Genomic DNA, 12,826 nt, shown 5'->3' with positions numbered 1-12,826 from the left:
GGGACAGAGAAAAACCTGATTGTCAGAACGGGGAGTATTGAGGAAAAAATATGATTTTATGATTGTACCCTACTGGGTTCAGCTCCTTTATGGATGTGCTGCATTTTCAGCTATCAACTCTTTATATGGGCTAATTTTTTTGTTGTTGTTGTTTACTCTTTGTCCTTCAAGAGATGGATCTCTATATTTCAATGTTAGAATTGATGTTAACTTCTGTTCCTGTTCCTATTGCTGTAGGAATAAAACCTGATTCTTGTCACACGACCAGGAAAGATTAGGCACTCAGACACTTTGAAGGGTGAAAGGTTACAGAATTTATTGGGAGAAAAGGAAAAAGATTCTTTCAGCAAAGCAAGAGGGGTTCCTGTTAACAGGCCCCCATCTCACAGGCTGAATCCCAGGTTACCACCCAGGAATAGGAGAGGCCAGGCTCCTACCCGCTGCAAATGGCGTGAACCTCCTGAGCCCCCACTCCATCCTCCCAGTGCACAGGCCGGTCAGAAGTTCTCTGGGGATCACTTTTTCTCACTGTCTCACTACCATTCGAGCCCAGACAGAAAGTAGAGTAAATTTTAGATTCATTAAATCTGGGCAGCTGCAACCCTATGAGCACAGGGTTTAGCTGGAGGAGGGTACTATTGCACACAATAACAAGGTACCTCTTCCCCAGGGCAGCCTTGACTTGTGCTGGAGTGCAGCCCTGACTTGTGCTGGAGGGCTTGCTACACACACAGCTTGGATCTCAGCCTTCAGTTGCCTTCATGGCCATCACTGTTCAGTAAACAAACTACAGGATGCTCTGTAAACCTGCAGCTCCCCCTAGCATGCCCTTTCATTAGAGCAATTGCCCTCATTCGCAGGCAGAATAGCCACACTCCTTTAGGTGGTTGGCTCTTTGCAAGTGTGAGCTGGCAGCCAGTGCCCGGCAGTACTGTTCCATGCACTGGGCCTGCTGCACTTCCCTGAATTTCTAGCAGGACTGGTATTTGGTCCTCACTGACCCTCAACAGTCCACACCTCCAGTAGTTAGAGCTCTGGGCTCACCTATATTAATGAGATTCTTCTAGAGGATTCATTCTCTTCGTTATTGGTGGTTATTGGTGGTGTAATGCCTCGGTTTAAGAATACTATAAAAAACCTGAAATCTGAACGCTTTCCAACCAGAGAATTATACCCCGAATTAAAATCTTAAACTTAACAAAGGCACATCCTTTAAAAAGCAACCTTCTGTAACTCCATAATCCTTAGGGGGAGAGGAAGAACTGATCAAACAAAGACCCCACTGAAAAAAGAATTCTTACTTAATTTAAAGCCTTTCTGAATGAAGAGAATGTGAACATAACAATATGGAAATGGTTGCATTGGAATCTCCATCTGTACATGATGAAAATGAGAAAGTGGAGATGAATTGGAAATGTTTTCTTTTTACTAAAATGACCTTTTTATTTTTTATTTTATTTTATTTTATTTTATTTTGAGATGGAATCTCGCTCTGTTGCCCAGGCTGGAGTGCAGTGGCATGATTTCGGCTCACTGCAACCTCCACCTCCCAGGTTCAAGTGATTCTCCCACCTCAGCCTCCCAAGTGGCTGGGATTACAGGCACCCGCCACGACACCTGGCTAATTTTTGTATTTTTAGTAGAGACGGGGTTTCGCCATGCTAACCAGGCTGGTGTCGAACTCCTGACCTCAGGTGATCCGCCTGCCTCGGCCTCCCAAAGTGTTAGGATTACAGGCGTGAGCCACCACGCTTGACTCTTTTTTATTTTAGAATAATTTTAGTTATACAGAAAAATTAAGATAGTACAGAGTACCCATTTACCCCGTGTCCAGTTTATCCTATTAACATTTACATTAGCATGTCACATTTGTCATTATTAATTAACCAAAATTGATACATTTATCATTTTAAAAGGTCATACTTTCTTTCTTTCTTTTTTTTTTTTTAAGACAGAGTTTCGCTCTTGTTGCCCAGACTGGAGTGCAATGGCGTGATCTCGGTTCACCATAACCTCTGCCTCCTGGATTCAAGTGATTCTCCTGCCTCAGCCTCCGGAGTAGCTGGAAATAGAGGCATGCACCACCACGCCTGGCTAATTTTGTATTTTTAGTAGAGACGGGGTTTCTCCATGTTGGTCGGGCTGGTCTCGAACTCCCGACCTCCAGTGGAAGTTCATACTTTCTTTAGATATACTTAGTTTGTCCCTAATGTCCTTTCTCTGTTCTGGGATCCCATGTAGGATATTATGTGACATTTAGTTGCCATGTCTCCTTAGGCTCCTCTTGGGAGTGACAGCTTCTCAGACTTCCTTTGGTTTTGATGACCTTGACAATCTTAAGGGGCGCTAGTCAGGTCTTTCATAGACTATCATTCAATTGAGGTTTGGTCTAGTGTTTTTCTCATGATTAGATACCAAGGGTATATACCATAATCTGATTTATGACCATGATGTTAACCTTGATCACCTGGCTCTGGCTCAGGTTGCATTTATCATGTTTCTCCACCATAAAGTTACTCCTTCTTTCTCCTTTCTGTATCATACTTTTTAAAAAGTCACTATACACAGCCTATAGTTAAGGAGTGAGGATTCATGCTCCACCTCTTTAAGGGTGGAGAATCTAGATAACTTATTTGGAATTCTTGGAATCTTGGAATAGATTTGTGTATTCTCTCTTATTTATTTACTCAATCATTTATTTATTTATTTTTAGACTTTGGTTATAATCCAATACTATTTTCTTTATTTTCTTGCTCTAAATTTTCCAGCTTTGGCCACTAGGAGCTCAGTCAGTTGGCTCTTGGGTCCCTTTGATCACCGTCATGGTTTTAGTTTTTTTGTGTTTTTAGTTAAAAATTTTAGCATTTTCTTACTTTCTGGTACGCAGGATGCTTCAGGGTCATCTTTTGCATTTCCTGCTGAAATCTTAGAGCCATCTATTTCTCCAAGGACCTCTCATTCCTTTTATTGGAGAATCGTATTAGTAATCAAGATCTGGGAGCCAGATATGCTTGACACTACCAGGGTGTTGTTGCTTCTAGGCCTTCTCCGCTAACAGAGCAAGGAAATATATGTGTGAAAGTGCTTTCTTTTCAGCAAGTGGGTATATATATGTTCACACTTTTATATATTCTTAAATCATTTCCATATGAATTTGTGTATCTGTTGAAAGGGGATTACTCAGTATGTGGGCTCAGTTCCCTCTCTTGAACGAAGCCCATTGGGCACCAACTAGATATTCTCTAATAGGTTTAAGTGAATTAGACTACTTAATGCTTTCTTTTTGTTGGGAGAAAGTTCTCCATGGGTTTTTTGTGTATAGGTAAAACTTGCAAGCAGAGGCACTCTATTTTATGGATGCTTGTACAGTGAACAACAGCTTTGAAGATAGAGGTTGTCTCCTTTAAGAGCAAAGGGCAGATTCACTTACTGTCCAGTATAATAAAAATAAGGTCTGCCTCTGAGACAAAGTTTGGGCTGGTTTGCTTGCAGCCCATTACAAAAGATTCATGTTCCCTAAGCTCTAGGTCCTTAATTGTGATGCGAACCCTCTGTATGTGCAGCACCCATCTAGGCTGCTCCACTTTGTCCTTGGTAGACTTAGGGCCAGAAATCATCGAGACCAATATGGAGCTAATTCTGTTTACTGTGCTGTGAGTAGCAAAATCCTTTGTCTCACCCCAAACTCCAGAAGTCTTGAGTCTTCTGTGAGCATCCCTTGAACAGGCAGGCTGACCTATTAACTTACAAGTAGGGTAACATCTCAGACTCTTCTCACAGGTTTTGACACCTTTTACTTAATTTATATTTAGCACTAGAGGTAGTCTGATATTTCTCAGCTAAATTTAATGTCTCTTTTGAATTACCAAGCCTAAAGAATAACTTTTAAAAAGATAAAACGATGACTCTTACATATAATAGAATGAAAATATGTCAAAATTTTATTTAACTCATGAATTAAAGGGGAAACTAGCCAGAGGTCACCACCGGTTCAAAGGAAAGGTCAAAGACCAATTTATATAGAGTAAAGCAACGTTGAAATTCATTTACCAATGGACACAAAATTGACTTTTTCCATGGGCGGCGGGGTGGAGTGCGGGTGTGGGGTAAGGTGGAGTCTACTGAACTTCCATCAGGCAGAATTTATTTGCATGTTTATAGACAAGAATTATTTGTATTTATCCACAATCTACAGAGCTCTAAAATAACTCCAAGACGAGAAAAGACACAGATTCCATAGAAACAAATAACTTAGAAAGGTGTGCTGTAAAGAATGCATAGTTTTCCATTGGAGGTGCTCAGTAATCATTTTTGTTTATTCAGAAGTCTTAACTTTCCCTTACAGCAATAAAATGTACTACAAGAATAACGTTTCCAAGGTTATTGATCAAATGTGTACAGAAAGAGATCTTAAAAAGTCATTCTAGGCTGGGTGCGGTGGCTCACACCTGTAATCCCAGAACTTTGGGAGGCCAAGGCAGGCAGATCACCGGAGGTCAGGAGTTCAAGACCAGCCTGGCCAACATGGTGAAACTCTACTAAAAATACAAAAATAGCCGGGCGTGGTGGCATGTCCCTGTAATCCCAGCTACTCGGGAGGCTGAGGTGGGAGGATCGCTTGAACCTGGGAGGTGGAGGTTGCAGTGAGTCGAGATCAGGCCATTACACTCCAGCCTGGGCGACAGAGCAAGACTCTATCTCAAAAAAAAAAAAGTCATTCTAGACACATATACATAAGATACTGGAAGAGGTTCTAATGATCTGATCTGGGAGAGGGTTCCGACACAGCAGAAGAAAACTTGCTCAAACTCTGTTGAGAGGAAGTCCTGAGAGGCGTCATTGATTCAGATAGTTATCTTTACTGACCACTAGGTGTCGCTAAGTAGGCGCGATGACACGTGGCAGGAGGGGGAGGGGTAAAGGCGGCAGCATCCAATCCATCAATGTCGATGTTCAGCAGATTCACAAATGCGGGCGGTTCCTTGGTGTCAAGACATTTTTACCCCTGCACCTATTCAGGCGCCTGGCACATGCTAAACACTTAATACTATGTTTCTTGAAATGAATTATTCGGAACGCAGGGGGTGCTTTTACACCGTAGGCATCCAAAAATAATATGAGGTTTCTGAGTGAGGGTTCTTTAAAGCCTTGCGATCATGCTAGGACAAACTGTGAAGACATTCCAAATTAGAAGTCACTTGGTCAGTTAAACAAAAGGAGATACATTTAACTATGAAATCAGACTTGGTAAATCTATGAGTGGTTTCCATTGACTGTACAGACATAGCAAAATACTTGTTTGAGTGCAGATACAGAAAATTACCCTTTTATTTGTTCCTGTTTTGCTCAGGTGACATCAAACGTTGATCTCTCTACTCTCAGCCCCCAACACTTTATAATAATTTCTAATTAATTTTGGTGCAATGAGAAACTGATAAGAAACCATCAACGATTTTATGTAATGGATATTAGCATAAAATGAGAAGTGAGAAATACAGGGGCAGTGACTGTTGGCTAGAAATACAGCTGGAGGGAAGAGAGGGAATCAGGAAGCTCTCAGAAAACCCCAAGAACAGAACTTCTTCTTTCCCCTAACTTTCCTGGCTCCTCAGATGCCCTCGTGGATGTCTGTCAGTTTTGACTTTCTCGGAGCCATCGCTCATCTATTGTTAATAGCATCTTGATTTTACTTTAGGGGACCCCTCCCTTCTCCCATTGAGCATGGTCCTGCTGGGGCTGTCGGTTCACATGTTCCCCCTTCAGATACCCGAGAGAGAAGCACTAGGCCAAGTTAGGCCAATCAGAGGCCTGATCCCTGGAGACTACTGCAGAGTCTGAAAACCACTGGCATTCTTTCATCTTGGTGTTTTGCTTCCTGGAACCCCACAACTGCCCTGATTCCTGTCCTTTCAAAGACCCCAGTCTTCATTTTTCCTTCAGTCTCTGGGCCACCCCATTCTCTTCCAGTAAATTCCTATTTGCCTCTATTAGCCAGAGTTGTTATCTGTTGATTGCAGTGAAAGAACACTGACGGGTGTAATGAGGAAAATCTGGTCCTACGATTGCTTTCATCATCTCTGTTGAACTTATCATTGAAAAGGATCAGCTCTAGAATAACAGAGATTTGCCTTGAAGATGAAGAACAACTAATATTTATGGATACCAGTTATGTTTCAGACACTCTTCTAAATACTTCAGTGTCTATCTTATTTAATCTTCAGAATGACCTCATTGGATAGGTGTTATTATCCCCATATTACAGATGAGAAAACTGAGGCACAAAGTAATTAACAAACTTGCTCATTTTCACATGGTCAGATTAACGGGTCTCAAAGTTTATTCTATGGAATATTAGTTTTTCAGGATTATATTGGTTTCCTGGGGCTGCCATAACAAAGTACCACAAACTGGTGGCTTAAAATAATGGAAATTTATTGTCTTACAGTTCTGGAGGCCATAAGTCTGAAATCAAGGTGTCGTCAGCACCATGTTCTCTATAGCAGCTCTAGGGGAGAATTGTTGTGTGCCTCTTCCAGCTTCTGGGGGTTGCCAGCCATCCTTGGCGTTCCTTGGCTTATAAATGCATCACTCTGTTTTCTGTGTGCCCTTTTCTTATAAGGACACCAGTCACATTGGATTAAGGGCCCACTTGCTTCAGTATGACCTCATCTTAACTAATTATATCTACAATGACCCTATTTCCAAATAAGGATGCATTCTGAAGTGCTAAGGGTTAGGACTTCTTTTTTGGGAGATCTAATTCAATTTATGACAAAAAAAAAAGTTAATATGAATTGTTCAAAAAAGAATGCTACAGCCAAGTAAGTTTGGGAAACACCATTATAGTTTCCCAAACTATAGTACTTTGGCGGGGCGAAGGTCTTTAATTTGTTCATCGTTTAGAGGAGTTGCCAACCTGGGACTGCTATATAAAGTTTCTCAAAAACCTGTTTGATGATGGACTTCTTTTTACAGGCTGACTGTGGGATCAGCAGTCAATGTGGAACACCTGTTCTCATGCCTGATGTGAGGCAGTGGCACCCTAGCACATCCCTCCCTGATCTTCTGCTTTCCCCTGTGACCTGCAGTGTCAACTTGAGACAACTTTTCTTCTCTGAGCCTGAGTTTCCTTACTCCAAGATAAGGAAAATAATATACTTTCCCTATAGGTTTGACGTGTGGACTCATTTTTGTTGTTGTTTGTTTTGAGATGAAGTCTTGCTCTGTCGCCCAGGCTGGAGTGCAGTGGCCCATTCTCGGCTCACTGCAACCTCTGCCTCCCAGGTTCAAGTGATTCTCCTGCCTCAGCTTCCCGAGTAGCTGGGACTACAGGCACATGCCACCATGCCCGGCTAATTTTTGTATTTTTAGTAGAGACAAGGTTTCACCATGTTGGCCAGGCTGGTCTTGAACTCCTGACCCCAGGTGATCCATCTGCCTTGTTCTCCCAAAGTGCTGGGAGTACAGGCGTGAGCTACCATGCCCAGCCCATGTGCAGACTAATTTAGTTTAAAATAAGTAGGCTGAGAAACACTTGATACAGGGCTTGGCATAGAGAGAAGTAGGCATTCATTTAGTAGTTAACTTTGTTATGCTAACCAGATGGTTCTGAATTTCTTGGCATTTTTATTAGGCATTTCCAGGATCTCAAGAATAATACCTACTCAGGACAATTTCCACCAACAAGTTTTTCTTGTTCATCTTCCTTTTCCTTTCATCACTTCTTTTTCTTTTTAAAAGAGGGATTTTCTGTATGGTAGTAAGAATTTCCCTTAGGTAAATATTCAACCCAACTGTGGTTTTAATAAGTCTCCAGCATTAGCAAGGAATGGGTGGTTTACTCTGCAGTTCCTTATTCTGATCTTCCACCTCAGTGAGGGGAAGAGGATGTGATCATGCGACCGCCAGCAGAAGGGAAATTGTGAAAGCGACCTGCTGTAGAAAAGGCAGCCCACAGCCACCTCAGCATGCAGAGGAGGCCCAGCTGCTGAGAGGAGGTGCCTGAGAGTGACCTTTGCATCTGCCTGTCCAGCCAGCATGGAACCAAAGCGGATCAGAGAGGGCTACCTTGTGAAGAAGGTGAGCGAAGGTGCCACTTACCAGGGTGTCAGTGGACATGGGCTGGGGAGACTTGGGTCCAGCTCCACGGGCTACCTGCTCATCTTAGGAATGTTTCCTGCTCAACCAGTTGGGTTGAAATACGGGAGCGTGGTAGCACATAGAATGTTGGAGTGGGGTTAGGGGAGTGGGGATACTCATCCGGCCCCGGCTTCCTTACAGTTTGATATTACGGGTCTGAGAATTCCAGATGGCAGGGCCTGGAAGCTGGGGGTCTAAGCTAACTCCCTCCAGATTTAGACTATCCTTTCTAAGAGGTACACAGATGTGTTCTGTCAGAAGATACACTCCTCTTCTATGGAGGTTACTTGGAGATACTATTCATTTTTTATTTAAATTCCCCTTCTCCTCAGTTCTTTTTTTGGGAAGGAAGGAAAAAAAGTGATTAAAGAGTTGATATAATGATAAAGTAATTACGGCTTATTTCTTGGGCCATCTTCTGGGAATTGACACGTTAAAAAAAACCTCATCTTTTTTTAATTGGGCTGAAATCTCTTCACTCACAATTCTTAGTAAATTTGCATAATGTGGCATCGGGGTGGTAGATGCACTATTTTAAAGATTAGGGTACTGAAAAAGGCTTAGCCTCCCTGGTGTGCATCATGAAAACTGAATTTTCTTAGCGCTGTTGGTCTTTCTTCGGATGCTGAGTGTGTGCTGTGTGGTTGTGAAAGTTCCCCAGGATGTGAATTCACACATATGACTTGGCGTCCTGTGGGCAACACCTATATACACAGATATGCTCACACTAACCTTAGTGAGTGGATTGTTTCAGAAACGAGCTGAATGTAGTGCCTTCCTTCAGGTGCTTAGCTTTTTAGTTGAATGAACAGTCAATGCGAGTCTGTTTTAGGCTACTTATTTGTTTCACGTTTTAGCCCACAGTGTTCTACCTGTAAGGGGGGTTAAATAGCACACATTGCTGCCTGCTTCCATTTTGACTTCAGGCTGGAGGGACGCTAGGTCATCTGGACTAATTCCTTCATTTGCAGAAGAGGAGACAGACCCAGAAGGCTCGGTGATTGCCCCAAGTCACATGGCTATGACAGTTGTGACCGACCACTCCTTCACTGATGCTTAGGTTTCTGATTCATGGCACTGAACTTTGTTCATTACTCCAGCATTTTCTTAAAGCAGATTTATTCCACGTTAGGATTTGTAGTGTATTTGTGATAGTACCAACTATGAGTTGGTACTGGAGAATAAGTGGGCCCTCAGCTGCTAATCTCTCTAGCCAGCTGTACTTTGAAACATCCTTTGGAAAAGACACACATATACATAGAGGTGTAAAAGATTCCTTGCAATAGGCACCAATAATAATTGGCGAGACCTGGTAATAATCAATGTTGACTTACTCCTTTCCTAGTCACTTGTGCTAGTATCCTGAGAAGAGCAAGTGAATGGAAACATTTCTGCAAGTTTTTGTTTGTTTTTTTAAACAATTAAAACCACCTTGCAATGAAAATTGCTGTTATAAGGTTTGTATGCTCATATTTTAATCTCCCTAAATTACAAAAATATGAAGACTAAATTTCTAATAAGTGAAGCTGTCTCACTAAAAAATGGGGATGATAGAGTCAGGGTTGTCAAGCACATGGATTTAAATTAATAAATAGTTTTAATTAGTGAGAGTAGTTCTCTTAGACTGTAAAAGCCAATCTAGAAAATGTGCCTGGAATTAAATAGTGAAATTTTGTATTGACAGTTTTACAATGTATATCTTCCATAATTTTCATGTTTACAAGTTACATCTTCCGTAATTACTGCATTTTTCTCTGGGACCTTTTGAACACTCTCTGATATAATGCATTAAGATTCTCTTTTTATTTTTTATTCTTCTAAAACTTTTATTTTAGGTTCAGGGGTATATGTGCAGGCTTGTTATATAGGTAAACTCCTATATAATATAAACTCCTGTGACAGGCATTTGTTGTACAGATCATTTTGTTACCCAAGTACTATGCCTAGTATCCAATAGTTATTTTTTCTGATCCTCTCCCTTCTCCAACCCTCCACTCTCACATAGCCCCCAGCGTCTCATTTGATATTTTTAAGAAATGTTTGGTCCAGAAATATTCCCTTGGTCAGCTGCAGAACTAAACCTAAAGACAGAGTTTCCCAAGAAGGTATTAAAGTCCTTAACTTCTTTAGACATTAAGTTTCTTTCAGTTACCTCATGTGTGGGTTAAAAACTGTATATTCAGGAATCTGACACATAATTGGTGTACATAAGCTGCATAAGACACTGATTACTTGTATCAGCATCAATATACACTTCAGTAGACAGTGGGGCCTCTCCTAGATGTTAATGGGGATATATACTGGTTCCTGAGTTGGTTGCCAAATTAATTATGAAGGAAGGGCCATAAAAATCTTTGAAAAGGCTCTTAGAAGCCTTGGCTATGGTTTTTGATATTAAAGCATGAAAAATAATAATAGAGAATCTTTCTCCATTCACTTTTTCTCTTATGCAGTTCAAGATACCTGGGTAGTAACAGAGAACATCTTTGTCCTGTGTCTTGTTTTATGAAATAATTTTATTGCAGATAAGATGTTTTGGGTGGAAAAAAGATAGCATTAGAAAATGCTGGTGCAGGAATTTTGTCAAGTCAGAAATCTTGGGGTCAATAGCGTTAACTGTAAAATGTTTCTGCTTTTCTTCTCTGCAAGATGACTGTTGACATTTCACAATTCAGGTTTCCTCTTTTGCCTCCTGAATAAGATCTCCAAATAAAGACAGTGGTTAAGAGGGGGAGGGAAAATACACGATTCTGTCATTTTCCAGCTTTTTCATTCCAAGTAACACCCATGTCTCTTTGCTTCAGAGTCTTTCACCTTACTTTTTTGTTTTAAAAAAGAGCACTTCTAGCCAACCATGGAGCAGCAAGCTGCTATACAAACATGACTTCATTTAATCCTAACCACCCTAAGTGATCCTCATCTTACAGATAAGAAAACTGAGGTTCACAGAGAATAAGTGACTCGCCCATAGTCAAACATGTGGCAAGAGGATGACCTAGGATTCAAATCCAGGCCTGCCTAACAGCAAAGCCTACCATCTCATTGATCTCAGGCAGCATTCTGAAAGGCAGGCTTACCCTGGCCTGCAAAAGAACTCACTAGAGCCAGAGCGAGGCGTGAACAAATTGTTTTGTGGGCAAGATTGGGTTTAATAACCTCAGCCTTCCTTCCTCTCTGTTTAGGGGGTTTCTTTCTGGCCAATAAACATGTTTGGAAGGTCCTCGAATACTTACTACTGAATTAGATATGTTCATCATCATAACTGGAAAAAAATGAGAGAGGAGCAAATTATATGCTCTGCATAACTTAGACTCCTCCAAGTCATGTCTCAAACCAGCCTAATTCCTAGAGGTTTATGGAGCAAGCTGTTGTTTCCAGGACGACCAACCTCACAAGCACTTGGCGCAGCAGCACTGACTCAGAAAGTGGCTGAGGGATTTGGATGTCCTTTGAGGCTGGGAGAAAGCATAGGAATCAGGGTGATGGGAAAGGGAAGGGCAAGCAGCAGGGACAGGAAAGGAATGGGCTGCAGAAAGCTGTGGTAGAAGCGAAGAGAGCCCGAGAGTCAGGGTCCTGGCCCAGGAGTTCTTTCCTGCATCTACCTTGTCTTCTAGGCAGGATGAAATAATCTCAAGCGATCTGTGCCTACTGATTCATCATCATTGTAATAGCTAACGCATGTGGTGTTTACCCTGAAGCAGGAATGGTTCCAAGCATTTCATGCCTTAATGCATTTATACAGCATACTTATGACAACTCAACAAAATGGAGACAATTATTATCCTTACTTAACAGATAAGGAGATCCAGGTACGGAGAGGCAAAGGGCCTTGTCCAAAGTCACACAGTTAATAAGTGGCAGAGCTGGTTTGCAACCCAGCAGTGTGGCCCCAGCATCACGCAGAGCCTAACCACTTTCTATGTGGCCCTCGTGGGCTCGTATTGCAATGACATTCTTTTCCAAAGCACTGTCACCATGATGAGGGTTACCCAGGGGAACCTTATGCCAGAGCGACTCCACAGTGTTGGCTACAAAACCGTACTCTTTTTTTTTTTTTTTTTTTTTTTTGAGACGGAGTTTTGCTCTTGTTGCCCAGGCTGGAGTGCAATGGCGCGATGTCGGCTCACTGCAACCTCCGCCCCCAAAACCGTACTCTTACCTGTCTCTAGGGTCGCCATTTTTCGAATGTATACTACGTGCTGGCCACTGTGGTGAATGCTTTATGTATATTATCTCGTTTAATCTTCACAACAATGGGAAACAGGTACTTTGTTACTTTCATTTTACAGGTGAGGTGATTCATGCTTGGAAAAATTAAATAACTTACCTAAGGTTACAGAGCCTGGAAGAGGCAAAGTTGAGATCCGAATTTAAATCTAAGGCTCCAGAAATCATGCTGTTAAGCACTCTCTGTGCCATTTCTGTATTGCTTTTTTAATATGTTTTCACTGATAAATTTTCCTACCTGGAAGAGTTCACTTATGTAAAAAATATGCTACTGAATAGACTAGTTCCTTTGCCTTCAATGAGTTTATATAGGCACAACACAACCATTTGTTTGGGATGTTATGTCAGTGATTTGATGGATCAGATTGGAACACTAGATGATGTGATTTACGTTGTAGCCGACATAAGGGCTTAACTGAATGCAGCATCAACTTAAAATAACATGTCCCATGGGTGTTCA

At 41.6% G+C, this 12,826-nt stretch overlaps 1 protein-coding gene across 1 annotated transcript in view; it reads left to right on the top strand.

The window, feature by feature from the left end:
• Positions 1-7,873: 7,873 nt before the first annotated feature.
• Positions 7,874-12,826, top strand: part of PLEK (pleckstrin) — a 32,127-nt gene continuing 27,174 nt past the window's right edge. Inside the window, exon 1 of the mRNA XM_054476273.2 lies at positions 7,874-8,079. Coding sequence (XP_054332248.1) covers positions 8,038-8,079 — 42 coding nt within the window. The 5' untranslated portion in view covers positions 7,874-8,037. The remainder of the gene's footprint in view (positions 8,080-12,826) is intronic.

The sequence above is a fragment of the Pongo pygmaeus genome, chromosome 12 (assembly GCF_028885625.2).
Source record: "Pongo pygmaeus isolate AG05252 chromosome 12, NHGRI_mPonPyg2-v2.0_pri, whole genome shotgun sequence".
Classification (NCBI taxonomy): domain Eukaryota; kingdom Metazoa; phylum Chordata; class Mammalia; order Primates; family Hominidae; genus Pongo; species Pongo pygmaeus.
The sequence above is the reverse complement of the archived record's forward strand: the minus strand, read 5'-3'. Positions and strand labels throughout refer to the sequence as shown.